This window comes from Haliotis rufescens, unplaced genomic scaffold, assembly GCF_023055435.1.
Source record: "Haliotis rufescens isolate VD_foot unplaced genomic scaffold, xgHalRufe1.0.p SCAF_87, whole genome shotgun sequence".
Classification (NCBI taxonomy): Eukaryota; Metazoa; Mollusca; class Gastropoda; order Lepetellida; family Haliotidae; genus Haliotis; species Haliotis rufescens.
This window is the reverse complement of record NW_025964380.1, coordinates 246,810-272,698: the sequence shown is the minus strand read 5'-3', so window position 1 is coordinate 272,698 and position 25,889 is coordinate 246,810. Positions and strand designations below refer to the sequence as shown.

At 43.3% G+C, this 25,889-nt stretch overlaps 1 protein-coding gene across 2 annotated transcripts; it reads left to right on the top strand.

Moving 5' to 3' along the window:
- The first annotated feature begins 1,585 nt into the window (after positions 1 to 1,585).
- Positions 1,586 to 22,571, top strand: LOC124144074. Of its 2 annotated transcripts, XM_048390218.1 has the most exons (9): positions 1,586 to 1,713; positions 6,218 to 7,067; positions 8,490 to 8,557; positions 12,461 to 12,644; positions 13,341 to 13,407; positions 13,558 to 13,957; positions 16,492 to 16,624; positions 19,810 to 19,852; positions 20,353 to 22,571. In XM_048390218.1, the coding sequence occupies exons 2-9, from the start codon at positions 6,275 to 6,277 to the stop codon at positions 20,543 to 20,545; spliced, it is 1,881 nt and encodes a 626-aa protein (XP_048246175.1). In that variant the 5' UTR covers positions 1,586 to 1,713; positions 6,218 to 6,274; the 3' UTR covers positions 20,546 to 22,571. The 2 variants fall into 2 exon arrangements, with proteins under 2 accessions (XP_048246175.1, XP_046369269.2); XM_046513313.2 differs by lacking the exon at positions 13,558 to 13,957 and having other exon boundaries at positions 13,341 to 13,504.
- Positions 22,572 to 25,889: the final 3,318 nt, after the last annotated feature.

The window sequence follows — 25,889 nt, the reverse complement described above, 5'->3', positions numbered from 1 at the left end:
AAGAGTATCTGCAAGATATTCGGGCAGGTGGAGGAACATTTCACGCAGCCCGACAGAAAAGTTACCAGCCACGGGCAGGCACACACGCACACACGCACGCGCGCACGCACACAGAGGATATTACAGGTGTCGGGAGTTTTGCAGTGAACATAACACTTGATATTTCACTGCAGAGAATATAACACTTTGACGGATCTATTGTCATAAAAGAGTTACCTCCCCTCAAATTGTCTCCCTTTGTCGTTAGTGTCTAGCCCGTACACAAAATGTTGACATTTGTTTTACGTTAGTTTCACATAGAAAAGGCAAACTAATGACAGATGGTCATTTATTGAGTTCATATCTCTTCTTGCAGTTTGTTATTTTCACGAAAATGTTTCGTAATAATCCGTAAATTTCTCATTTAACTCGTCAATCTAGACTGTTCGTTTCGCAAAGCGCCAATTTTATTACTTGAGCAACATGTTGTCTTTCCCTTCAAACAGCGCTCTCGTATAGTTTCAAGATAAAAAAATTCAAATTGATTTTGTATGCAATCGTACTTACATGTACAAGGAAATTTCGTGACCCTAAATATTTGTCTTTACTTTTGTTTATATTTTTTTAGGATTTGGGAACACGAAACTACTTTTTAGTCGAAAATACAAGGGGTGGTGAACCGTCCCAGTGTGTTAGGTAGGCTGAATTTACGTTTTAATGTTTTACATTTGTAATGAAATTCCAGTAGACAACTTCACAAAAAGTATATAAAAATACTATGCCCTCGTGAAAATATCTCCTTTCCCCCGTCACTCGATAAGAAAATATTAACATGATATTTCACGAAACACGAAATAATTTCTATAAGCTTGTGCTCAAGTTTTCTGTCTTCATGTGTGTAAATATATATCTATATATATCTCTATATATAGAACCGTGAAGATCCGGAGTAGAATAGGTCTTCAGCAACCGTAAAAGGCGACTATGCTTGTCGTAAAAGGCGACTAACGGGATCGGGTGGTCAGACTCGCTGCCTAATTGATGCACGTCATCGATCCCAATTGTGTGGATCGATGCTCATGATATTAATCACTGGATTGTCTGGTCCAGACTCGATTGTTTACAGACCGCCGTCATATAGCTGAAATATTGCTGAGTGCGGCGTTAAACAACAAAACAACCAACAACCAACTATATATAGCTATCTCTGACATTATGTGTGTGTAATAAAGATGAAACACTGCTATTGATAAATTGCAACGTCGGTGGGTTTTCTTATTTTAGGTACATTGGTGACATACATAGCATTGTCCTTGTAAACACGTGTTAAATTTAATGGTACAACGTACATTTTCACATTATGAAAACTTTTGTAAATGCTCATGATTAAGAAGTACACTCTAAATATGTCTTTACTAATATAATACGGTAGACACTACGTCTTGTACAGCAAATATGTACATGAATTGTTATTTCGGAGCTAGTCGGAACGTCCATTCGTCAAAAAAGTCGACTTTTGGTTGCGACAATTCAAAGTTGTTCAGAAAGTAGTATTGTTGTCATGCAATATAACAAAGCTCCATACACCGACGACGCTGCGAGTTCTGTTGACAGCATGAGCATATTGTGTAGCATGCACGGCCAACGAGCTTTCATCATAACATGGCGTCAAAATGGCGAGAGTCGAGTGTCGTTGTTATGAGAGGATGTTAATATCAGGTAATTGAGACAAAGGTATGAGATTACACAGTGTATTTATCAAATGACGATACATTTTAGGGATTTCATGTACTCCGACCATTTACTGTCAACACTGCACAGTCTTCACGTAAACAATGGCAGTCTACTTCATGCAAGACTGCGAACATTTTCCGATTCACACAGTTTTTTCTAAATTTGAACAAATCACCATGATCATGAAAATGGCCTAATGCTACTATTCTCTTTACCAAAATAGCTGAATAAAGGTATTCATTTTCATAAGGATATGATGGATGAATTACTTGGAATTCTTTATTATAATATTAATCAATTAGGTTTCAGTGTAGGATCTAACACCATTTTCAAGGAAGTCAAGTACAGAGCAGGATGATAAGCCCAAGTAAATGGTACTGGCTAGCGACCTCTTCTCGTCGAGGACCAATTATCGTCAACTTCCTGTTATTTCGAACACATGATCGCATCTCATTCTACTTTTGCTCGTTTTCATGACAAAAAAGAAATATTTATCCGAAAATCATATGGTCTCTGACAAAACGGACTATTGTGAGGTAATATTTTTAGAAACAACATAATCACCTTGCTCAAATACAGCTTTAAAAAAGGCAAGCAGGCTGTCCCATGTGAATAATTCTCTCGAAAATATAAATCAAACAACACGATGATGCACTTTCAGTTCTGTCTTTGCTCTCTCTGTCTGTCATTTCTTCCCAAAAATATTCTAAATTCTAAAACCTATTGGAGATATACAAACATGCATAACCTGCATATATCACAAAATTCATAGTATACTCGGACCCCATGGTACCGCGGCATTCATCGTATCGCGGCATTTATGATTGCCGGTAGTTCACGGGGTACACGCCTCTTAGCAGCTGTCTATTAATGCAAATCAGTAACAAGGAAGTGCTCACTTCGTAAACAATTTCAATTTCCTCGGAATGTTCCGTCTGCTGTAGGTTATGATTTATTAATGCGTTGATACATATTTCTAGCATCTTTTGTAATATTGCCTTACCCCCATCTATAAATGGCCAACGATATAACCCTCACTTCCCCAAGTAAACTTTCTCTATCGACCTGAACTAGATCATCTGCATATTCATGGCGACTAATAAGGTAACGGAAGTTACGTAGTCTGCACATTTTTTCCCGCTCTGTGTCCAGAATCTATTGGGAGATCATAAGGGCCATAATGCCAAACTTAGAAAAAAGTTCTTCACTAGTAGCCAAAAGTTAAATAAATACTTTGGGCATACTAGGAGTGTTTTTTTATATATTTATTGTTAACGTTTAACATTTTTCCATTATGTGACAAATTATTGTCATCCAATTTTTTTTATAAACGATCTTAGAATATCATTTCTGATATTTTGTTTTCGATTTTTAAAATACGTTTCTCTTACTTTTCTGTAAACATGCATTGAATACCTATTACAGATAACACATTTAGAATTTTACTTGTGCCGTCTTTGCACTTGTCTGGACAAATCACTGATGTCTGGCATGATCATACTAAGTGGTTGGTAGAATTATGTCCTCTTTTTGTCCAATTCGGACCTCCATACACAACTTTTCTCTGTACCGCGATAAGCGCATGTGTAGATGGAATTTAGGGAATTATTGCTTTTTGTCAGTTTGCAGATGACAAATTGATGATAGCATTTTTTATTCAATTTGATGAATGAAAAAACTGAGTGCGATACCCGAGATACTAAAAACATGTAATTTGTATTACTGAAGTGGTGCGCTTGATCACATGGCACATCCTCTTTTGACGATGGGAATAACTGGTACAGTAAGTCGACAGGAAAGTTCTATTTCCACTGTTTTGATTCCCCATCGTAGCGTTATAACAGAAATCAACTGAATCTTATTTTACAGACAGAAATAAGCACATTTGCTCATAATTTTACAGAAATAAAAGTTATTGGTACAGTGAACTTTGTGCACGGAATATGTCAGAAATCACATGAAAAAAAATAGCGATAACTGGTACATGACAAGTTGAGTTTATAAATTATACATTTATATAGATTGGGGTGTGGTTACAGTAGAGTGGAGAAGCCTGTTATGTCCACAAGGCCGCTGTAATAAGGTGAAAAAAGTCTCAACAGGTGAAGCCAGAAATATAAACAAGAGGCCTACCTTTAGAATAGGTAGCCTAGCGGTTAAAGCGTTTGCTCGTCACGTCGAAAACCCGGGTTCGATTCCCGACATGGGTACAACGTGTGAAGGCCATTTCTGGTGTCCCCCGCCATGATGTTGCTGAAATATTGCTAAAAGTGGCGTAAAATCATACTCACTCACTCACTTGAATACAGTACCACAAACTTTTCAAATATGTGACAATACCCTTTGGCATAGTTTGTGATATTGTGTTGCCAGATACACGGTGAAACAATACCATGTGAAGTCAGGGGTCATTGAGTGTGATCTATCATCTCTGCATGGGGGGCACGGGTGGCCCAGTCATCTAAGGCCCCGCGATTCGCTGTGCGGAGTTGCGTCCCTTGGGCACACCAGAAACCTATGATTGTGGGTTCGAATCCCGGTTCACCCCGATTATGTTTCTAGGTTTGTAAGCACCATACCCATGCTCGTGATTTCACCGAAGTGGTAAACGTCTGAGACCTGCATCACTTCTGGCTTTCCTCCCACATTAAGCTGACACGCCGCGATATAACTGGAATACTGTTAAAAGCGGCGTTAAACCCAACTCACTCACTCACTCATCTCTTCACGTAATGTCACTGAATAAACCCAGCAATGTTGAGAGTTTTCAATATTTGTTTACTTAATAGCCTGCGGTGGCAAATTTTAGAGCAGGCAGCAGTTTATGCATATTTTTTTTTAAAGATATCTGAGGAAGAGTTTTGTTTAGTGTGATCACCAAACACAACACAATGAAGCAAGAGGTTCAGTTAAATTCTGGTAAGACCAGTGGCATTTGTGAAGATAAAAAACAAACAAATTCATAGAACATGGGAGACAACATGCTCACCAAGCATTTTGCTCCAAGACCAGAGGGACGGTCGGGTAGCCTAGGGGTTAAAGCGTTTGCTCGTCAAGCCGAAAAACCCGGGTTCGATTCCCGACATGGGTACAATGTGTGAAGCCCATTTCTGGTGTTCGCCACCGTGATATTGCTGGGATATTGCTAAAAGCGGCCTAAAACCATAATCACTCACTCACTCACTCCACGACCAGAGATTAAGAATAATATGTTTCCTCCACATAGAATGGCATCTTGGGGAAAATGTATGTACATTTATGTGGATTGATCCTGTTTGTCGCCGTCATTTTTCCTGACAATTATAAGCTTGTAGTTCCTTCAGATCAGTCATATCTCCTTTCAGTGGTGGTTAATCCAGCATGCACTTATCTTGGTATTTTTGTTAATTTTATTGTTTTCACATTTTAATTTGCATTTATTCTTCTCACAAAAATGTTGAGTTAGCAGGAGGAAATAGTTTATGTCAAATGTTTTGGCTACAGGAAACTGTCATGGAATTTCGACCGAAGCCACTTCCACTCACTACTTCACGTCAGTAGACCTGACCGTGAATATTCCGGGGTAGGATAGGTCTTCAGCAACCCATGCTTGCCGTAAAAGATGACTATGCTTGTCGTAAAAGGCGACTAATGGGATCGGGTGGTCAGGCTCACTGACTTTGTTGATACATGTCATCGATCCCAATTGCGTGGATCAATGCTCATGATATTAATCACTGGATTGTCTGGTCCAGACTCGAGTATTTACAGACCGCCATCATATAGCTGGAATATTGCTGAGTGCGGCGTTAAACAACAAAGCAAACAACCAACCACGTCAGTAGGCTAATGATTCAGTAGCCGTCTCACCCTCGTGGCATCAGTAGCCATGCCTATGTCTTCCCAGTTCCTTACTAAGGTGCAACTAATAACTGTAATCACTTCTTCCTGAAGATAAACCTGAAACAACCGTGGCGTGTAAATATTTTGTGAATTTCTTTACATATGTGCTACTGTACTTGTATGGTCTCTGACACCAGTGAATCTCACTTTATATATATATTTACCTATGTTGTGTAGACAATATACAGTGGTGTGGTGAATCGGTTTGCTTTTAAAAATTATAAATCTACAATTTCTGAGTCTCTTTTTACCTGACATTGGGAGCTATTTGCATTTATCATAAATTCTTTTTTCTATCAGAATCTTAAGCTGTAAACACCATCAAAGTGTTATCTATTTTTTCTCTACAAGTATTTATCTAGGATTCAAGTGCCTTATGTTGGCAATATGGGATTTAATTTTTTTTTTATTTTGTTCAAAAGTGTTTGATCACTCACTCACTCACTCACTCACTCACTCACTCACTCACTCACTCACTCACTCACTCACTCACTCACTCACTCACTCACTCACTCACTGAAGCTGCAGTTGATTGTGTTTGCCGTCTTAGATTGCAAACAAACCTTGGATTCTTAATATATAGTAATAATTCATAATAAGTAGTATACTTTTTTTCCTTCAGCTGTTTGACCGTGACCCTTGACCACTCCATGCCATATATCCGGTGGCATGGGTCACAATGACTAAGAACCACTTTGACACATTGGGTCTTAAACCAGGGGCCTCTGAAGATGAAATTAAGAAGTCTTTTCGCACTCTGGCCAAGAAGTGGCACCCAGACAAAAACAAAGATGCAGGTGCAGAAGAAAAGTTTAAAGAAATTTCAGCAGCTTATGATTACCTCCAAAGCAAAGATCGGAGAGAGATACTTGAGAGAGATATTAACAAGAAGAGAGAAGCCAAGAAAACAGAAACCACAAATGCACAATCATCAAGTTTCTTTAAGACAAACAACAGCCCAAAGTATACATCTTCAGAATCCTATACCTCCAGCACAAAAACACAATCGGAGAAGAAGGAAAACAAAGACCCGGGGAAGAAGAGAGATCCACACTGGACAAGTTCCTTCTTTGGGAAGAATAAGGAAGAGAGGAAGAAACCGTGGCATCAGAAAGGGGAGGAAACTCGGACCTACAAAGAAGAAAAGGCTCCACCGAAATACACAAAACAGCCTCCTACATTTTCAGATGCGTTTCGCTCATTTGTCAATCATTTAGATTCCGAGTTTGATGCCTTCTTCCACGAACCTGGTCAGGAGGATGAGTTTGCCGACTTCCTGTCCCCAGTGTCTGTCAGTCCTCATAGGAAAAGTAAAAAGAAACCACCGATGAGACCGCGTAATGTTGCCTCCGAAACAGGGAAGGCGGAGGGCTTGGATGAAGAATACATGTTCACACCTCGTGCAGGTCATCAACAGAGGGTCTATGCATCTGATGATAGTGACATGTCATCTGACGGGGAATTTGGATATGGTGAGTTTGTTGATTTACACAATTTATGAAAATGTCACTGACACATCATGGTATTGTCTCGTGTCACTGAAGTGTCATGGTAGTGTCTGGTGTCACTGAAGCATGATGGTAGTGTCTCGCATCACTGAAACATCATGGTAGTGTCTGGTGTCACTGAAACATCATGGTAGTGTCTTGTGTCACTGTATTGTCATGGTATTGTCTCGTGTCATTGAAGTGTCATGGTAGTGTCTGGTGTCACTGAAGCATGATGGTAGTGTCTCGCATCACTGAAACATCATGGTAGTGTCTGGTGTCACTGAAACATCATGGTAGTGTCTTGTGTCACTGAAGTGTCATGGTATTGTCTCGTGTCACTGAAGAGTCATGGTAGTGTCTTGTGTCACTGAAGCATGATGGTAGTGTCTCGCATCACTGAAACATCATGGTAGTGTCTGGTGTCATTGAAGTGTCATGGTAGTGTCTGGTGTCACTGAAGCATGATGGTAGTGTCTCGCATCACTGACACATCATGGTAGTGTCTCGTGTCATTGAAGTGTCATGGTAGTGTCTGGTGTCACTGAAGCATGATGGTAGTGTCTCGCATCACTGAAACATCATGGTAGTGTCTGGTGTCACTGAAACATCATGGTAGTGTCTTGTGTCACTGAAGTGTCATGGTATTGTCTCGTGTCATTGAAGTGTCATGGTAGTGTCTGGTGTCACTGAAGCATGATGGTAGTGTCTCGCATCACTGAAACATCATGGTAGTGTCTGGTGTCACTGAAACATCATGGTAGTGTCTTGTGTCACTGAATGTCATGGTATTGTCTCGTGTCACTGAAGAGTCATGGTAGTGTCTGGTGTCACTGAAGCCTGATGGTAGTGTCTTGTGTCACTGAAGTGTCATGGTATTGTCTCGTGTCACTGAAGAGTCATGGTAGTGTCTTGTGTCACTGAAGCATGATGGTAGTGTCTCGTGTCACTGAAGTGTCATGGTATTGTCTCGTGTCACTGAAGCATGATGGTATTGTCTCGTGTCAATGAAGTGCCATGGTAGTGTCTCGTGTCACTGAAGTGTCGTGGTAGTTTCTCGTGTCACTGAAGCATGATGGTAGTGTCTCGCTTCAATGAAACATCATGGTAGTGTCTCGCGTCACCGAAGTGTCATGGTATTATCTCGTGTCACTGAAGTGTCATGGTAGTGTCTCGTGTTACTGAAATACCATGGTAGTGTCTCATATCACAGAAACACCATGCTGTTGGTCCATATCTTTGAAGCGTCATGGTATTGTTCCCTTTCACTGAAACATCATGGTATTGTCCTGCATCATTCAGACATCATGGTATTGTCCCAAGTCACCTAAAAATGGTATTCACACATGTCATTGAAACATCATGGTTTTGTCCTGTGTAACTGAAACATCATCATGGATGTTTCAGATGCTGACAGAGCTGCTGCTAAGACGCCATGCCGCCACTGTGGGAAGCCTGTCAGAGCCTATAGACTGGTGAGTCATTTGGGAAGCCTGTCAGAGCCTATAGACTGTTGAGTCATCTGCATGGTGTGGGAAGCCTGTCAGAGCCTATAGACTGGTGAGTCATTTGGGAAGCCTGTCAGAGCCTATAGACTGGTGAGTCATCTGCATGGTGCGGGAAGCCTGTCAGAGCCTATAGACTGGTGAGTCATGTGGGAAGCTTGTCAAAGCCTGTAGACTGGTAAGCCATCTGCATGGTGTGGGAAGCCTGTCAAAGCCTATAGACTGGTGAGTCATGTGGGAAGCTTGTCAAAGCCTGTAGACTGGTAAGCCATCTGTATGGTGTGGGAAGCCTGTCAAAGCCTATAGACTGGTGAGTCATGTGGGAAGCCTGTCAAAGCCTGTAGACTGGTAAGCCATCTGCATGGTGTGGGAAGCCTGTCAAAGCCTATAGACTGGTGAGTCATGTGGGAAGCCTGTCAAATCCTATGAAATGGTAAGCCATGTGGGAAGTCTGTCAGAGCCTATAGACTGGTGAGTCATGTGGGAAGCCTGTCACTGCCTATGAAATGGTAAGCCATGTGGGAAGCCTGTCAGAGCCTATAGACTGGTGAGTCATGTGGGAAGCTTGTCAAAGCCTGTAGACTGGTAAGGCATCTGCATGGTGTGGGAAGCCTGTCAGAGCCTATAGACTGGTGAGTCATGTAGGAAGCTTGTCAAAGCCTGTAGACTGGTAAGCCATCTGTATGGTGTGGGAAGCCTGTCAAAGCCTATAGACTGGTGAGTCATGTGGGAAGCCTGTCAAAGCCTGTAGACTGGTAAGCCATCTGCATGGTGTGGGAAGCCTGTCAGAGCCTATAGACTGATGAGTCATGTGGGAAGCCTGTCACTGCCTATGAAATGGTAAGCCATGTGGGAAGCCTGTCAGAGCCTATAGACTGGTGAGTCATGTGGGAAGCTTGTCAAAGCCTGTAGACAGGTAAGCCATCTGCATGGTGTGGGAAGCCTGTCAGAGCCTATAGACTGGTGAGTCATGTGGGAAGCTTGTCAAAGCCTGTAGACTGGTAAGCCATCTGCATGGTGTGGGAAGCCTGTCAAAGCCTATGAAATGGTAAGCCATCTGCATGGTGTGGGAAGCCTGTCAAAGCCTATAGACTGGTGAGTCATGTGGGAAGCCTGTCAAATCCTATGAAATGGTAAGCCATCTGCATGGTGTGGGAAGCCTGTCATAGCCTGTAGACTGGTGAGTCATGTGGGAAGCCTGTCAAAGCCTATAGACTGGTGAGTCATGTGGGAAGCCTGTCAAATCCTATGAAATGGTAAGCCATGTGGGAAGTCTGTCAGAGCCTATAGACTGATGAGTCATGTGGGAAGCCTGTCACTGCCTATGAAATGGTAAGCCATGTGGGAAGCCTGTCAGAGCCTATAGACTGGTGAGTCATGTGGGAAGCTTGTCAAAGCCTGTAGACTGGTAAGCCATCTGCATGGTGTGGGAAGCCTGTCAGAGCCTATAGACTGGTGAGTCATGTGGGAAGCTGGTCAAAGCCTGTAGACTGGTAAGCCATCTGCATGGTGTGGGAAGCCTGTCAAAGCCTATAGACTGGTGAGTCATGTGGGAAGCCTGTCAAATCCTATGAAATGGTAAGCCATGTGGGAAGTCTGTCAGAGCCTATAGACTGGTGAGTCATGTGGGAAGCCTGTCACTGCCTATGAAATGGTAAGCCATGTGGGAAGCCTGTCAGAGCCTAAAGACTGGTGAGTCATGTGGGAAGCTTGTCAAAGCCTGTAGACTGGTAAGGCATCTGCATGGTGTGGGAAGCCTGTCAAAGCCTATAGACTGGTGAGTCATGTGGGAAGCCTGTCAAAGCCTGTAGAATGGTAAGCCATCTGCATGGTGTGGGAAGCCTGTCAAAGCCTATAGACTGGTGAGTCATGTGGGAAGCCTGTCAAATCCTATTAAATGGTAAGCCATGTGGGAAGTCTGTCAGAGCCTATAGACTGGTGAGTCATGTGGGAAGCCTGTCACTGCCTATGAAATAGTAAGCCATGTGGGAAGCCTGTCAGAGCCTATAGACTGGTGAGTCATGTGGGAAGCCTGTCAAATCCTATGAAATGGTAAGCCATGTGGGAAGCCTGTCAGAGCCTATAGACTGGTGAGTCATGTGGGAAGCCTGTCAAATCCTGTAGACTGGTGAGTCAGGTGGGAAGCCTGTCAGAGCCTATAGACTGGTGAATCATGTGGGAAGCCTGTCAGAGCCTATAGACTGGTGAGTCATGTGGGAAGCCTGTCAGAGCCTATAGACTGGTAAGCCATGTGGAAAGCCTGTCATTGCCTATGAAACGGTAAGCCATGTGGGAAGCCTGTCAGAGCCTGTAAACTTGTAAGCCATGTTAGAAGTCTATCAGTGCCTATGAAATGGTAAGTAATGTGGGAAGCCTGTTAAAACCTATAGACTGGTAAGCCATGTTGGAAGCTATGTGGGAAGCCTGTCACTGCCTATTAAATGGAAAGCCATGTGGGAAGCCTGTCAGTGCCTATGAAAAGGTAAGCCATGTGGAAAGTCTATCAGAGCCTGTAAACTGGTGAGTCATGTGGGAAGCCTGTCAGAGCCTGTAAACTTGTAAGCCATGTGGAAAGCATGTCACTGCCTTTGAAATGGTAAGCCATGTGGAAAGTCTGTCAGAGCCTGTCAACTGGTGAGTCATGTGGGAAGCCTGTCAGAGCCTATAGACAGGTGAGTCATGTGGGAAGCCTGTCAGAGCCTGTCAACTGGTGAGTCATGTGGGAAGCCTGTCAGAGCCTATAGACAGGTGAGCCATGTCGGAAGCCTGTCAGAGCCTGTAGACTGGTGAGTCATGTCGGAAGCCTGTCAGAGCCTGTAGACTGGTGAGTCATGTGGGAAGCCTGTCAGAGCCTATAGACAGGTGAGCCATGTCGGAAGCCTGTCAGAGCCTGTAGACTCGTGAGTCATGTGGGAAGCCTGTCAGAGCCTGTAAACTGGTGAGTCATGTGGGAAGCCTGTCAGTGCCTATAGACTGGTGAGTCATGTTGGAAGTCTGTCAAAGCTGATATAAACTGAGTCAAATTAAAAACTTCACATTTTTAAAAGTAATCCCATATATGATATACAACGGACAAATGTATCAGAGAAGGTAATTTTTAATCATTAATGTCCAAAGAAGGATTTTAATTAAGGGTGGTAACCATAATTTGTTCCAAGCACCTACGGTATACAGTAATAACATCAACAGTGCTGTGCACATGATTTTGATTGATTCACCTGCACAAAAACTGGTGTTATCTGAAGACAATATGTGGCCATTACTGTTTAAATACACAAAAAAGGGCCCACAATGATAACTGGTCAAAATGTTAAAATTTTAGGATTGTTAAGTTTTTAATTTGGTTCAGTATTTATATATATATATATATATATATATATATATATATAGAGAGAGAGAGAGAGAGAGAGAGAATGGTAATATCACTGTTTCATGTGGTATCAGGGAGTGAGTGAGTGAGTTGGATTTAACGCCGCTTTTAACATTATTCCAGTTATATCATGGGGTGCCAGCTTAATGTGTGAGGAATGCCCAGGTCTCGGACGTTTACCACTTCGGTGAAACCCACGAGCACGGGTATGGTGCTGACAAACCTAGAAACATAATAATCGGGGCGAACAGGGATTCGAACCCACAATCATAGTTTTCTGGTGTGCCCAAGGGACGAACCTCTGCACAGCGAATCGCTGCGCCTTAGATGACTGGGCCTGTGGTATCAGGCCATAGCCGTATATAGATCAATAACTCAGTTGACATCCTGAGAACTGCAGACACCTCTGAAAGTCGCTACTCCCTAGACCAAGTGATCGATCGAGATCTAACATCCTCTTAGTCCGAAAGATGTTTTTCACTACAAGGGGATTCTTCTTTCAGGTCCAGCATGAGCAGGCTTGTGGCAGGTTCACTGATAGCTCCAATGACGAAGATATTTTCCCAGACATCAATTCTCGACCTATGAAGGCGACTGGTGACTGGCGCCAGACTCATACAGAACTCCGTAATCATATCCGCAGAGCTAAACAGGCAGCACGGGCCAGAGCTGCAGAGGAACGTTTTGGTAAGATGGCTGCCTCACACCTGAATCCAGGAAGTTGCCCTTGTGGGGATTATTTAGTTGTTTAGTACGTTATTCAGCTAAATTAAGAGGTCATCTTCCCGAGGCAAGGTTGTTAACTGCCTTTAAAAGTCCAGTTTCCTCCTTTGCCGAACTTGGCTGGAATTCCTGGGCTTGATCGTAGCGCCCCCAGTGGCTGTTACACATTAAGTCCCTTCTAAGCCTCTCCTATGGACCAAACAGATTCCACCTCTCGTATCACTTGCATTTGCTTCAAACAAAACGGCGGCGCCCAGTCAAAACGGTCTGATCGATAATCAAGATCTATATTGTGAGAAAACGGGTCTTACTTCGTGAAGTACATCAAATCACGTGAGCACCTTGATTAAAAACTGGAAAAGATTCCGAAAATATCTGTTGACAAGGAGTTGGCAGTGCACATGCTGTGCAAATCCTGCAATCAACCGAAAACTGCATGACAATTTACGAACCGGATTTCGATTTCGGAGCGCGATTTTGATTGGACTATGCATAGACTCGTTAGTCAAGCCAAACTCTAACTCCATAGTACCAGCCTTTGTTCGGCAAGGGTGGAAACTGGACTTCTATAGTCAGTTAATTCACTTGCCTTGGGAACATGTGTTTAAGCCTGAGGATTTTATTATGGTAGGCTGACTACATGTGTCCTCCCATTTCCAGCACCTGTGACGTGTAAATGGTGTGGTCGCATGTTCAACAAGCAGGCTGCAGAACATCACATCCCCATGTGTGAGAGACGGACAAAACAACACGGCTCACCCTTGAGTTCTACTGGCCACACAATTACCCCCAGCAAGAGCAGCAAGTCAGAGAGAGCTAGGCAGGTTAGTGGTACTGTCAGATTGCTTGACTGGGTAGTATGTGTATTTGTATTTATGTGTGAGAGACGGACAAAACAACATGGCTCACCCATGAGTTCTACTGGCCACACAATTACCCCCAGCAAGAGCAGCAAGTCAGAGAGAGCCAGGCAGGTTAGTGGTACTGTCAGATTGCTTGACTGGGTAGTATGTGTATTTGTATTTATGTATGAGGGATGGACAAAACAACATGGCTCACCCTTGAGTTCTACTGGCCACACAATTACCTCCAGCAAGAGCAGCAAGTCAGAGAGAGCTAGGCAGGTTAGTAGTGGTACTGTCAGGTTGCTTGACTGGGTAGTATGTGTATTTGTATTTATGTGTGAGAGATGGACAAAACAACACGGCTCACCCTTGAGTTCTACTGGCCACACAATTACCCCCAGCAAGAGCAGCAAGTCAGAGAGAGCCAGGCAGGTTAGTGGTACTGTCAGATTGCTTGACTGGGTAGTATGTGTATTTGTATTTATGTGTGAGAGACGGACAAAACAACATGGCTCACCCATGAGTTCTACTGGCCACACAATTACCCCCAGCAAGAGCAGCAAGTCAGAGAGAGCTAGGCAGGTTAGTGGTACTGTCAGATTGCTTGACTGGGTAGTATGTGTATTTGTATTTATGAATGAGAGACGGACAAAACAACACGGCTCACCCATAAGTTCTACTGGCCACACAGTTACCTCCAGCAAGGCTAGCAAGTCAGATAGAGCTAGACAGGTTAGTGGTACTGTCAGATTGCTTGACTGGGTAGTATGTGTATTTGTATTTATGTATGAGAGATGGACAACACAACATGGCTCACACATGAGTTCTACTGGCCACACAATTACATCCAGCAAGAGCAGCAAGTCAGAGAGAGCTAGGCAGGTTAGTGGTACTGTCAGGTTGCTTGACTGGGTAGTATGTGTATTTGTATTTATGCATGAGAGATGATGGAAACAACATGGCTCACCCATGAGTTCTACTGGCCACACAATTACCTCCAGCAAGGGCAGCAAGTCAGAGAGAGCTAGGCAGGTTAGTAGTGGTACTGTCAGGTTGCTTGACTGGGTAGTATGTGTATTTGTATTTATGCATGAGAGATGATGGAAACAACATGGCTCACCCATGAGTTCTACTGGCCACACAATTACCTCCAGCAAGGGCAGCAAGTCAGAGAGAGCTAGGCAGGTTAGTAGTGGTACTGTCAGGTTGCTTGACTGGGTAGTATGTGTATTTGTATTTATGCATGAGAGATGATGGAAACAACATGGCTCACCCATGAGTTCTACTGGCCACACAATTACCTCCAGCAAGGGCAGCAAGTCAGAGAGAGCTAGGCAGGTTAGTGGTACTGTCAGGTTGCTTGACTGGGTAGTATGTGTATTTGTATTTATGCATGAGAGATGATGGAAACAACATGGCTCACCCATGAGTTCTACTGGCCACACAATTACCTCCAGCAAGGGCAGCAAGTCAGAGAGAGCTAGGCAGGTTAGTAGTGGTACTGTCAGGTTGCTTGACTGGGTAGTATGTGTATTTGTATTTATGTGTGAGAGACGGACAAAACAACACGGCTCACCCTTGAGTTCTACTGGCCACACAACTACCTCCAGCAAGAGCAGCAAGTCAGAGAGAGCTAGGCAGGTTAGTAGTGGTACTGTCAGGTTGCTTGACTGGGTAGTATGTGTATTTGTATTTATGTATGAGAGATGGACAAAACAACATGGCTCACCCAGAAGTTCTACTGGCCACACAATTACCTCCAGCAAGAGCAGCAAGTCAGAGAGAGCTAGGCAGGTTAGTGGTACTGTCAGATTGCTTGACTGGGTAGTATATGTATTTGTATTTATGTGTGAGAGATGGACAACACAACATGGCTCACCCGTGAGTTCTACTGGCCACACAATTACCTCCAGCAAGGCTAGCAAGTCAGAGAGAGCTAGGCAGGTTAGTGGTACTGTCAGGTTGCTTGACTGGGTAGTATGTGTATTTGTATTTATATATGAGAGATTGACAAAACAACATGGCTCACCCTTGAGTTCTACTGGCCACACAATTACCTCCAGCAAGAGCAGCAAGTCAGAGAGAGCTAGGCAGGTTAGTGGTACTGTCAGATTGCTTGACTGGGTAGTATGTGTATTTGTATTTATGTGTGAGAGATGGACAACACAACATGGCTCACCCGTGAGTTCTACTGGCCACACAACTACCTCCAGCAAGGCTAGCAAGTCAGAGAGAGCTAGGCAGGTTAGTGGTACTGTCAGGTTGCTTGACTGGGTAGTATGTGTATTTGTATTTATGTATGAGGGATGGACAAAACAACATGGCTCACCCGTGAGTTCTACTGGCCACACAATTACCTCCAGCAAGGGCAGCAAGTCAGAGAGAGCTAGGCAGGTTAGTAGTGGTACTGTCAGATTGCTGTACTGGGTAGTATGTGTATTTGTATTTATGTATGAGAGATGGACAAAACAACATGGCTCACCCGTGTTGGGCAGGGATATGATGTGTGATGGGGTGCCTGCTCATTGGGTGATGGGAGGGGATGGATGACCGGGTGTCCGGGAGGGGGATGCTGGCATCACAACTATTTCTAGTCAGGGCAGTTATCAAGTGAATGAGTGAGCTAGGTTTCACGCCGCTGTGAACAGTATTCCAGTTATGTCTTAGGGCGTTGATGTGGAAGGAAAGCCTGAAGTGATGCAAGTCTCAGATGTTTACCATTTTGGTGAAACACATGAGCAAGTGTGTGGTGCTGACATACCTAAAAACATAATCAGGGGGAACCGGGATTCGAACCCTTAATCATGGTTTTCTGCCCAAGGGCCACAACTCTGCATAGCGAATGGCAGCACCTTAGGTGACTGGGTCACCCTATGCCCCTGCATAGTCAGAGAGAGCTCGGCAGGTTGTAGTGGCGCTGTCAGGTTACTTGACTGTTTAATCATGTTCCATGTTTGGTGTTTCAGTATGCAAAGAAAGTCCCTCGTCCAGGAGGCAAGAGGGAAGATGTGAGTGACTCTAGTGAAGAAGAAACTCCAGGATCTCGGAGATATGGTCACCAGGCAACACATGTTGGCAGAGACAGAGGCAAATCAAAAGGTAATTCCCCATCTGAATTCATCTTCCCAAAGCAAGGATGTTAACTGACCATAAAAGTCCAGTTTCCACCCTTGACGAACTAGGCAGGAATCTTGAGCCTGATCATAGCGACACCAGTGGCTATTACGAGTTATGTCCCTTCTATGTTCCTCCAACTGACCAATCATATTCCACCTTTCCTATCACTTGCATTTGCTTCCAACAAAATGGTGGCGCCCAGTCAAGATGATCTGATCGATAACAAGATCTATATTGTAATAAAACATCCTTTCCTCATGAAGTGCATCAAATCACTCAAGTTGTTGTTGTTTGTTTGTTGATTAACGCCGCACTCGGCTATATTCCAGCTATATGATGGCGGTCTGTAAATAATCGAGTCTGGACCGGACAATCCAGTGATTAATATCATGAGCATCGATCCACACAATTTGGATCGATTATATGCATCAACCATGTCATCTAGCCTAACCCCTCGATCCCTTTAGTCGCCTTTTACGACAAGCATAGTCACCTTTTACGGCAAGCATTGGTTGCTGAAGACCAATTCGACCAATTCTACCCCGGAATCTTCATTGGTCAAATGAACCGGATGTCGAGATCAGGTGGTCAGGCTCATTGACGCCGCTGATGCATGTCATCGTATCCCAATTGTGTGGATCGATGCTCATGATGTCACTCACTGGATTGTCTGGTCCAGACTCGATTATTTACAGACCGCTGTCAAATAGCTGGAATATTGCTGAGTGTGGCGGTAAACAACAAACAAACAAACAAACAAACAGACCAGTGACTTGCTGATGATTTACTTCTACTCTGAGGTACCCTACTCCTTCATATTGAAAAGGACAAACCGGAGCATAGATCAAATTTCTCATCTTAGAGGCCGATCACCAAAAAATATTGATGAGTGGTTTGCATGCTGTTTGTGGGGAGGCTGCCCACTCATATGTGACAATTCAATGTTGGATGAAGGTATTTCAGTGTGGGAGAGAAGTTTGGTAGATGACACACACTCGCCATTGGTCAACCCATGCCCACCCAGCACCACAAAACTAAATATTGATGAGACCCATGAAGATTTTGGGATAGAATAGGTCTTCAGCAACCCATACTTGCCGTAAAAGGTGACTATGCTTGTCGTAAAAGGCAACTAACGGGATTGGGTGGTCAGGCTCGCTGACTTGGTTGATGCATGTCATAGATAACAATTGCGCGGAAACCGCCTCCGTGGTCTAGTGGTAGAGCGTCCGCCCGGAGAGAGGAAGGTCTGGGGTTCGATCCCCGACCGCGTCATACCAAAAGACGTTAAAAGATGGTACTTGTTGTTACCCTGTCTGGCGCTCGGTATTAAGGGGCTAAAACAAGGACTGGTCGGCTCGGAGTCAGTATACTGTGTCTGAGTGGGGTATTCATGTTAAACTGCGGAATGGTATCTCAGTGAGCTAGCACTATAAATCGGCATCAGTCCGGACTAGAACTAGCAGCCACACAAACACACACACGTACATGCATGTCGCTATATAAGTGCAATAATCTTGGACGCGACGTTAAACCCCATTTCACCTCACCTCACCAATTGCGTGGATCGATGCTCATGATGTCAATCACTGGATTGTCTGGTCCAGACTCGATTATTTACAAATCGCCGTCATATAGCTGGAATATTGCTGTGTGCGGCGGTTTCAGAGCCTGGTACTGAACAATAGGTGCATTACACTCCATGAGTTAGAGGAGACCACAGGCTTCTGGTTTGGGTCAGTAGACACAATCCTTCAGGAAAATGTCAGATGTTTGTTCCTAGAATACTACACACCTCACCACCTCTAATGTCTTGTAAACAGCTATAATCTCACCCCGAAGAGTTGCATTGTAGGGTAGTGAGAGGTGAAAGGATCTGGATCCATCACTATGAGGACACAAGAATCCATGGAGTGGAAACACTTCAGATCCCTAAAACAATGAATTTAAAGGAACCAGATCCACTAAGAAAGATATTGCCATCTTCTTCAGGGACAGAAAGGGCATTATACACTTTCATTATTTTCCATGGGAAACTTCTATGAATGGTGAATATCACGCCACATAATTGAAAAGATTGTGCAAGTCTGTGACTGTGGCGTGGCGTGGACTTGCACAATCTTTTCAATTATGTGAGGTGTCGTTGACCCGTGAAGATACGGGGTAGAACAGGTCTTCAGCAACCCATGCTTGTCATAAAAGGAGACTAACGGGATCGGGTGGTCAGACTCGCTGACTTGGTTGATGCAAGTCATCGATCCAAATTGTGTGGATCGATGCTCATGATATTAATCACTGGATTGTCTGGTCCAGTGCAGCGTAAAACAACAAACCAGAACCAGAAGAAGAGTCGTGGTAAATTTCCACATGGTGTTGTCTGTCCTCCATCAGGACACTGGTTCAGTTCACACCAGTCATGTTGCAGTGGCTGCAGTATGGGAATGTGGACAAGAGTTTCCAATCCATCAAGCTTAGTCACTTAATGTGTCCCCAAGTGACTACCACCTGTTTTTAAATTTGAAAAAAACACTTTGTGGTCAGAGATTTAACAAGGAGTGAGTGAGTGAGTTTGGTTTAACGCCGCTTTTAACAGTATTCCAGTTATATCGCGGCGTGTCAGCTTAATGTGGGAGGAAAGCCCGAAGTGATGCAGGTCTCAGATGTTTACCACTTCGGTGAAACCCACGAGCACGGGATTTGGTGCTGACAAACCTAGAAACATAATCAGGGCGAGCCAGGATTCAAACCTACAATCATAGGTTTCTGGCGTGCCCAAGGGACGCAACTCTGCACAGAGAATCGCGGCGCCTTAGACGACTGGGCCAGCCGTGCCCCCTTTAACAAGGGCCTAGGATTGGTTGCTGCTGTTGGGGGCTGTTTGACGGACCAGGATTTGCCCTTCCACAAACGAGGTGTAACTAACCTGGAGAGGAGATGGAGCAAGTGTATTGAATTGCAAGGGGACTGGGTTGATAAATGATTAAAGCTTACAATACTGTTTCAGTTCTAGATATACCTTGGCTGAAAACATTTTGAAACCCTCTCGTACACTATAGTGACAGACATCTGCAACAGGTATCAGATAGATTTGCCAGCACACAATTACCTAATGTGATATAGAGAAATTGTTGGAATATTTGAATAATTTCAATCCACCTTTTCTGCAGAAGAACCACACGTGTCGTTCCACTCACAGCCAGGGGTACGCAGGTAAGTTGTCCCTTCTCACAAAGTCTTCAATTTTACTACGATGGAACTGCAGGTACAAGTGAGCTTATTGCTGGGCTTGTTTGTCGCCAATTCAGCACTCATCCATATTCCAGCCTCATGACAGTTAGTCCTTGGTATATTATCTGTCAATTATTTCCTGTTGACTTTGCTGTCTATTCTGAAGGAGCTTACAGAATCAAACAAACTTTTGAAGATGTCTATCGCCAAGATAAGACTTCTTGATATCAGTTGAAGTTATTGTTCAGTAAAACAAACAAACACTTTCTACTTCAAACATGAATGATGATTTTTATTTTATTTGGATCTTTGTGAAATGTCTCCTGAAATATAGTCAATGTTGGCAAAGAGGAAGAATTTAAATTTGAGATTTGCCCCCATGTGAATCATCCTTAAAACCATTTGTCATAACTTCAATTTGAGACATTTTATTTTCATCTTGTCGTAATTATTTCATGTGTCTGACATGATTTTACTTGCAGAGGTCAGCAGACATCTGCTTCAAACCATTCTTTTCTCGGGGTCAATGGAGAGGGGCTGAAGAAAAAAAACAGTGCCAGCAACCTCAGCAATAATAGTAACCTTGGAGATGGTGGTTGTTCCCAGTGTCGCAGCAAGTACGGAAGTGCTGCCAAGTTCAACTGTAGCTGTGGAACTAGGAACAGTTTCAGGTGACAGATGTGTCATTCTCAGTACGGAGGTGTTGATCTTGTGATGGAGGTCTCATGAAGTGTGTCTGGCTCATGATGGATGTGTCTGGCTCATGGCGGATGTGTCTGTCTCAGTGTGACGGATGTGTCTGTCTCATAAGGGATGTGTCTGTCTTTTGACTGATGTGTCTGTCTCATGACAGATGTGTCTGTCTTGTGACGGATGTGTCTGTCCCATGATGGATGTGTCTGTCTCATGACGGATGTGTCTGTCTCATGACAGATGTGTCTGTCTCATAAGGGATGTGTCTGTCTCATGATGGATGTGTCTGTCTCAGTGTGACGGATGTGTCTGTCTCATAAGGGATGTGTCTGTCTTATGACTGATGTGTCTGTCTCATGACAAATGTGTCTGTTTTGTGATGGATGTGTCTGTCCCATGATGGATGTGTCTGTCTCATGACTGATGTGTCTGTCTCATATGGGATGTGTCTAACTCATGACTGATGTGTCTGTCTCATGACAAATGTGTCTGTTTTGTGACAGATGTGTCTGTCTCATGATGGATGTGTCTGTCTCATCACTGATGTGTCTGTCTCATGACGGATGTGTCATATCAGTCTCTTGATGGACATTACCTTATCAGTGAATTTCTTTGCATTGACTACACACAAGACCTGAGGATTGCAATCAGCATTGTGATATGATCTGTGACCAACATCTGTTCCTTCGCACTATGACAATCGTAGGTGTGCCTAACAGCATGAGAGCTATGACAGTCATAGGGCTGAGATCTCTGTTTGGATCAGCATCACAGGACATAAAACAGTTCTCACTTACGCATGTAGTATTATCACTATTGCAGTTCACACCTTACTGTAGACTCTAGTCCCAGCACTAGTCCCCTTATACACAACTGCAAGCTTAAAGCACGTTCACATCAGTTTGTAGGCTAATCTGATAGGCTTTGATTTTTATTGGTCTTATACAGAGTTATATCAGTGACATAGAGCCCAACTGGCTCGTTGGGTAGCCTAGTCCATCAATTGTTCGATCATCACACTGAATATATGTTTGACTCTCAGATGTGTACACTATGTGAAGCCCATCTTGGTGTTCCTCAATATAGCTGGAGGGGGCACAGGTGGCCCAGTCGTCTGAGGCACCGCGATTCGCTGTGCAGAGTTGCGTCCCTTGGGCATGCCAGAAACCTATGATTGTGGGTTTCGAATCCCGGTTCGCCCAGATTATGTTTCTAGGTTTGTCAGCACCATACCCGTGCTCGTGGGTTTCACCGAAGTGGTAACCGTCTGAGACCTGCATCACTTTGGGTCTTAAACCACATTGACCTATTTCTTACTCATAGGGTTTTTAAAGATGAGGAGGGGTTGGGCTTGTTGGTTATTGTTATAGAAGATTCTGTTTGGCTCTCTTACAAAGCTGAGTTTTGTTTCCTTTGTAACCAGCATTAATTGTATCGAAATATTCATGCAGGAAGATGATGATTATACTCTTTGTTATTGTTATTTAGTTATTATTATGGCTATAGAAATCAAGATTGATCTTATTAATAATCTTATTGTAAACATGCACATGATTAATTGGCAATAAAGTATTCTTTATTCCCCTTTTAGTATGGTAAACCTTGGCAAACCTTTTAGCATCAGTTTTGTGTTTCAGTTTAAGCTGGTGATGTGGAGATTAAATCTTACTTCCTAATTGTTCATAATTCATGAAGTTTGTGGTTAATCATATATTGGAATTATTCCCAGATCTCAGAGATCATTAATCTGGCCTAGAATGCATTGAAGCTCATATTTTCTTAAGTGCATGAAAACTGTTCAGGAAGTCATTGGCAGTAATTTACTGAGGCCACATGCGGAGTCTGGGTTAAAATATAGGTCACAAGGGAACCTTTCCTTGTTGTTAGAGGCGACTAAGTGGATTGGATGGTCAGTTTCGGTGACTTTGTTGATTGCATATCATCGTACCCAGACGGCGTGGATTTTTGCTCATAATATCTAGACCGCCTCTGTGGTCTAGTGGTAGAGCGTCTGCCCGGAGAGCGGAAGGTCCGGGGTTCGATCCCCGGCCACGTCATACCAAAAGATGTTAAAAGATGGTACTTGTTGTTACCCATAAAGGGGCTAAAACAAGGACTGGGGGCCTCGGAGTTAGTATACTGTGTCTATGTTGGGTATTCATGTTAAACTGCGGCATAGTATCTCAGTGAGCTAGCACTATAAATCGGCATCAGTCGGACTAGTACAAGCAGCCATACACACATGTACATGCAGGTCGCTATATAAGTGCAATAATCTTGGACGCGACTTAAAACCCAATTTCACCTCACATCACCTCATAATATCTATCACTGGATTGTCTGTTCCAGACTTGATTATTTACTGGCCGCCGTAATATAGCTGGAATATTGCTGAGTGCGGTGATGATTAACAAATACCTGCAATGTTTTTCATACTGTTTAGTCTTTCTTAGATGAGGACCATTATCACCATTCCGTCCACCTTGTTCAGGAATTCAGTTCATGTTGGCCATTTTTGGATCAGTGTTGTTTTATTGTTCATGATTTGTGTGTCTTGTTTTTATAAAGCATTATCATCTGAATTGTAGTAGTCGTCAAATGAAATATGCCATATATACAACATATAGCATTATCTGGAGATTTCCCTGGTTTGTGTAATTATGTTCTTGCCTGTGATATTTAGTTTTCTATTTGTATTAAGATATTTATATTCTCTTTGTTATATTCTCAAAATGTTTATTTACCATTGTTGTATATTTACTGCAATTAGCAAACTGTTTGTGTAAAGGTGTATCAATTAAATGTCTATATTTCATATTCATGTTGTTTTGTAATCATTGAAGAGGTAGCAGACTCAGATGGGATAGACATTAAGATTAAGGGTCAAGGTGTTTGTTTATTTGTGGAATGTTATAAAAGACATTTTATAAGGTGCTTGATGATTCAACTTGAGGCATCAACAGATTCCTCACGGTTTTCCCATTACTGATTATGGATGAATGACAACTCACCACATGTCATGTAGGCAATGCAGTAGGTATCTCTCATGAGAGACTTGACAACATTCTCATCACATGTCATGTAGGCAATGCAGTAGGTATCTCTCATGAGAGACTTGACAACATTCTCACCACATGTCATGTAGGCAATGCAGTAAGTATCTCTCATGAGAGACTTGACAACATTCTCACCACACGTCATGTAGGCAATGCAGTAAGTATCTCTCATGAGAGACTTGACAACATTCTCACCACGTCATGTAGGCAATGCAGTAGGTATCTCTCATGAGAGACTTGACAATATTCTGAGTGAGTGAGTGAGTTAAAGTTTAACATCACATCGGCAATATTTCAGCTATATTGTGACGAAACAAAATTTGACATTAACAATATATTTTAAACTGTATAAAATTCTGCAGACCAAGGGCAGTATAATAACTAGAATATCACAGATTTACATAAAACTGGTTAGAGAGCATGTAAAAATATATTATCATTTTGCAACACAATATAAAAACAGGCTATAGATCACCAACAACTGAAGGTAGATCACCGCACTAGGGTCCATGGGGACTTACAGTACTTTTGCTACCTGCATGGACCCCAGCAGGATTTACACCATCCCTTCAGTGGTTGGCGAGACAACATTTTGAGAAATGAACGGGTATGACAAAGGTTTCCTCATGCCTGTTCGAAGGCTTCTGACTCCTGAATCAGAAATGCTCCAGGGTTCATCACCTGTCATGAAAATTCAGGTAATATTGTACTGAGGTGAGGTGAGGTTAAATGGGGTTAAACGTCGTGTCCAAAAATTATTGCACTTATATAGCGACATGCATGCACATGTGTGTTTCTGTTGCTGTTTGTACTAGTCCAGATTGATGCCGATTTATAGTGCTAGCTCACTGAGATACCATGCCGCAGTTTAACATGAATACCCCACTCAGACACAGTATACTGACTCCGAGCCGACCAGTCGTTGTTTTAGCCCCTTATTGCCGAGCGCCAGACAGGGTAACAACAAGTACCATCGTTAATCGTCTTTTGGTATGACGCGGTCGGGGATCGAAACCCGGACCTTCCGCTCTCCGGGCGGACGCTCTACCAATAGACCAGGGAGGCGGTCTCATGTAATTTTGAAACAGACCCAGCTGATTTTCTTGATCGATTTGTGACCATGGATGAGTGTAAAGGTGTGTTGTTCCACCAGGACAGGGCACTTCTGTTGGCGCCACGGCGACGGTGGCTTTGAACTGATTTGAATCACATCCAGAAATGGCACCGTCAGGCATTATGCAAATGATTATGGCATTTCTGTTATGTAGGATAATTTACACCACCAGGTTGGTTGGTTTGTTGTTTCACGCCGCACCCAGCAATATTCCAGCTATATGACGGCCGTCTGTAAATAATTGACTCTGGACCAGACCATCCAGTGATTGCTATCATGAGCATCGATCCACGCAATAGGGATCGATGACATGCATCAACCAAGTCAGCGAGCCTGACCACCCGATCCCGTTAGTCGCCTTTTATGACAAGCATAGTCGCCTTTTACGGCAAGCATGGGTTGCTAAAGATCTATTCCACCCCGGATCTTCACGGATGTACACCACCAGGAGGAAACCTTCTACTCAGTTGGATCCAGACACTCTAACATCGTTGGCAGAAGTGTGCGGACTGCGGATGGGATTATGTTGAAATATAATCAGCTACTAACTCCAATCTACACAGCCTTCATAGTTAGTATCCGAACTTTTCAGCCACCCCTCTTACTTAAAAGGCGAAAAGACTTTTTGTATAGTTGATATGAGTTATTGACGTCATTCCTTCATATGTCAAGTTAGGGTCAATGCCCTGCAACATTGTCTTGCTGGGTGGTTGGACTGATTTTCACACGACACATATACTCAGCGACAAACGTTGTGACACCCCTTTCCAATCAGTTGCATACGAGAAAAACCTTTCTGGTGTTCGAACCCGGATACGAAATATGAAAATATGTGGTACAAACACAACGTCAGCAGAAAAGCAAGATCTGATGGCAAAAAGTCTCTTTCATGCAGCAATGATGCAATTGATGGTGTGAACCAGGGATTCAATATGGATTGTTTCTGCTTGTCTTGACAACTGCAACACAGAAAAACATCAAATTTCAATTATTATTTTAGTGAGTGAGTGAGTAAGTATGGTTTTACGCTGCTTTTAGCAATATTCCAGCAATATCACGGCGGGGGACACCAGAAATGGGTTTCACATAGTGTACCCATGTCGGGAATCGAACCCGGGTTTTCGGCGTCACGAGCGAACGCTTTAACCACCAGGCT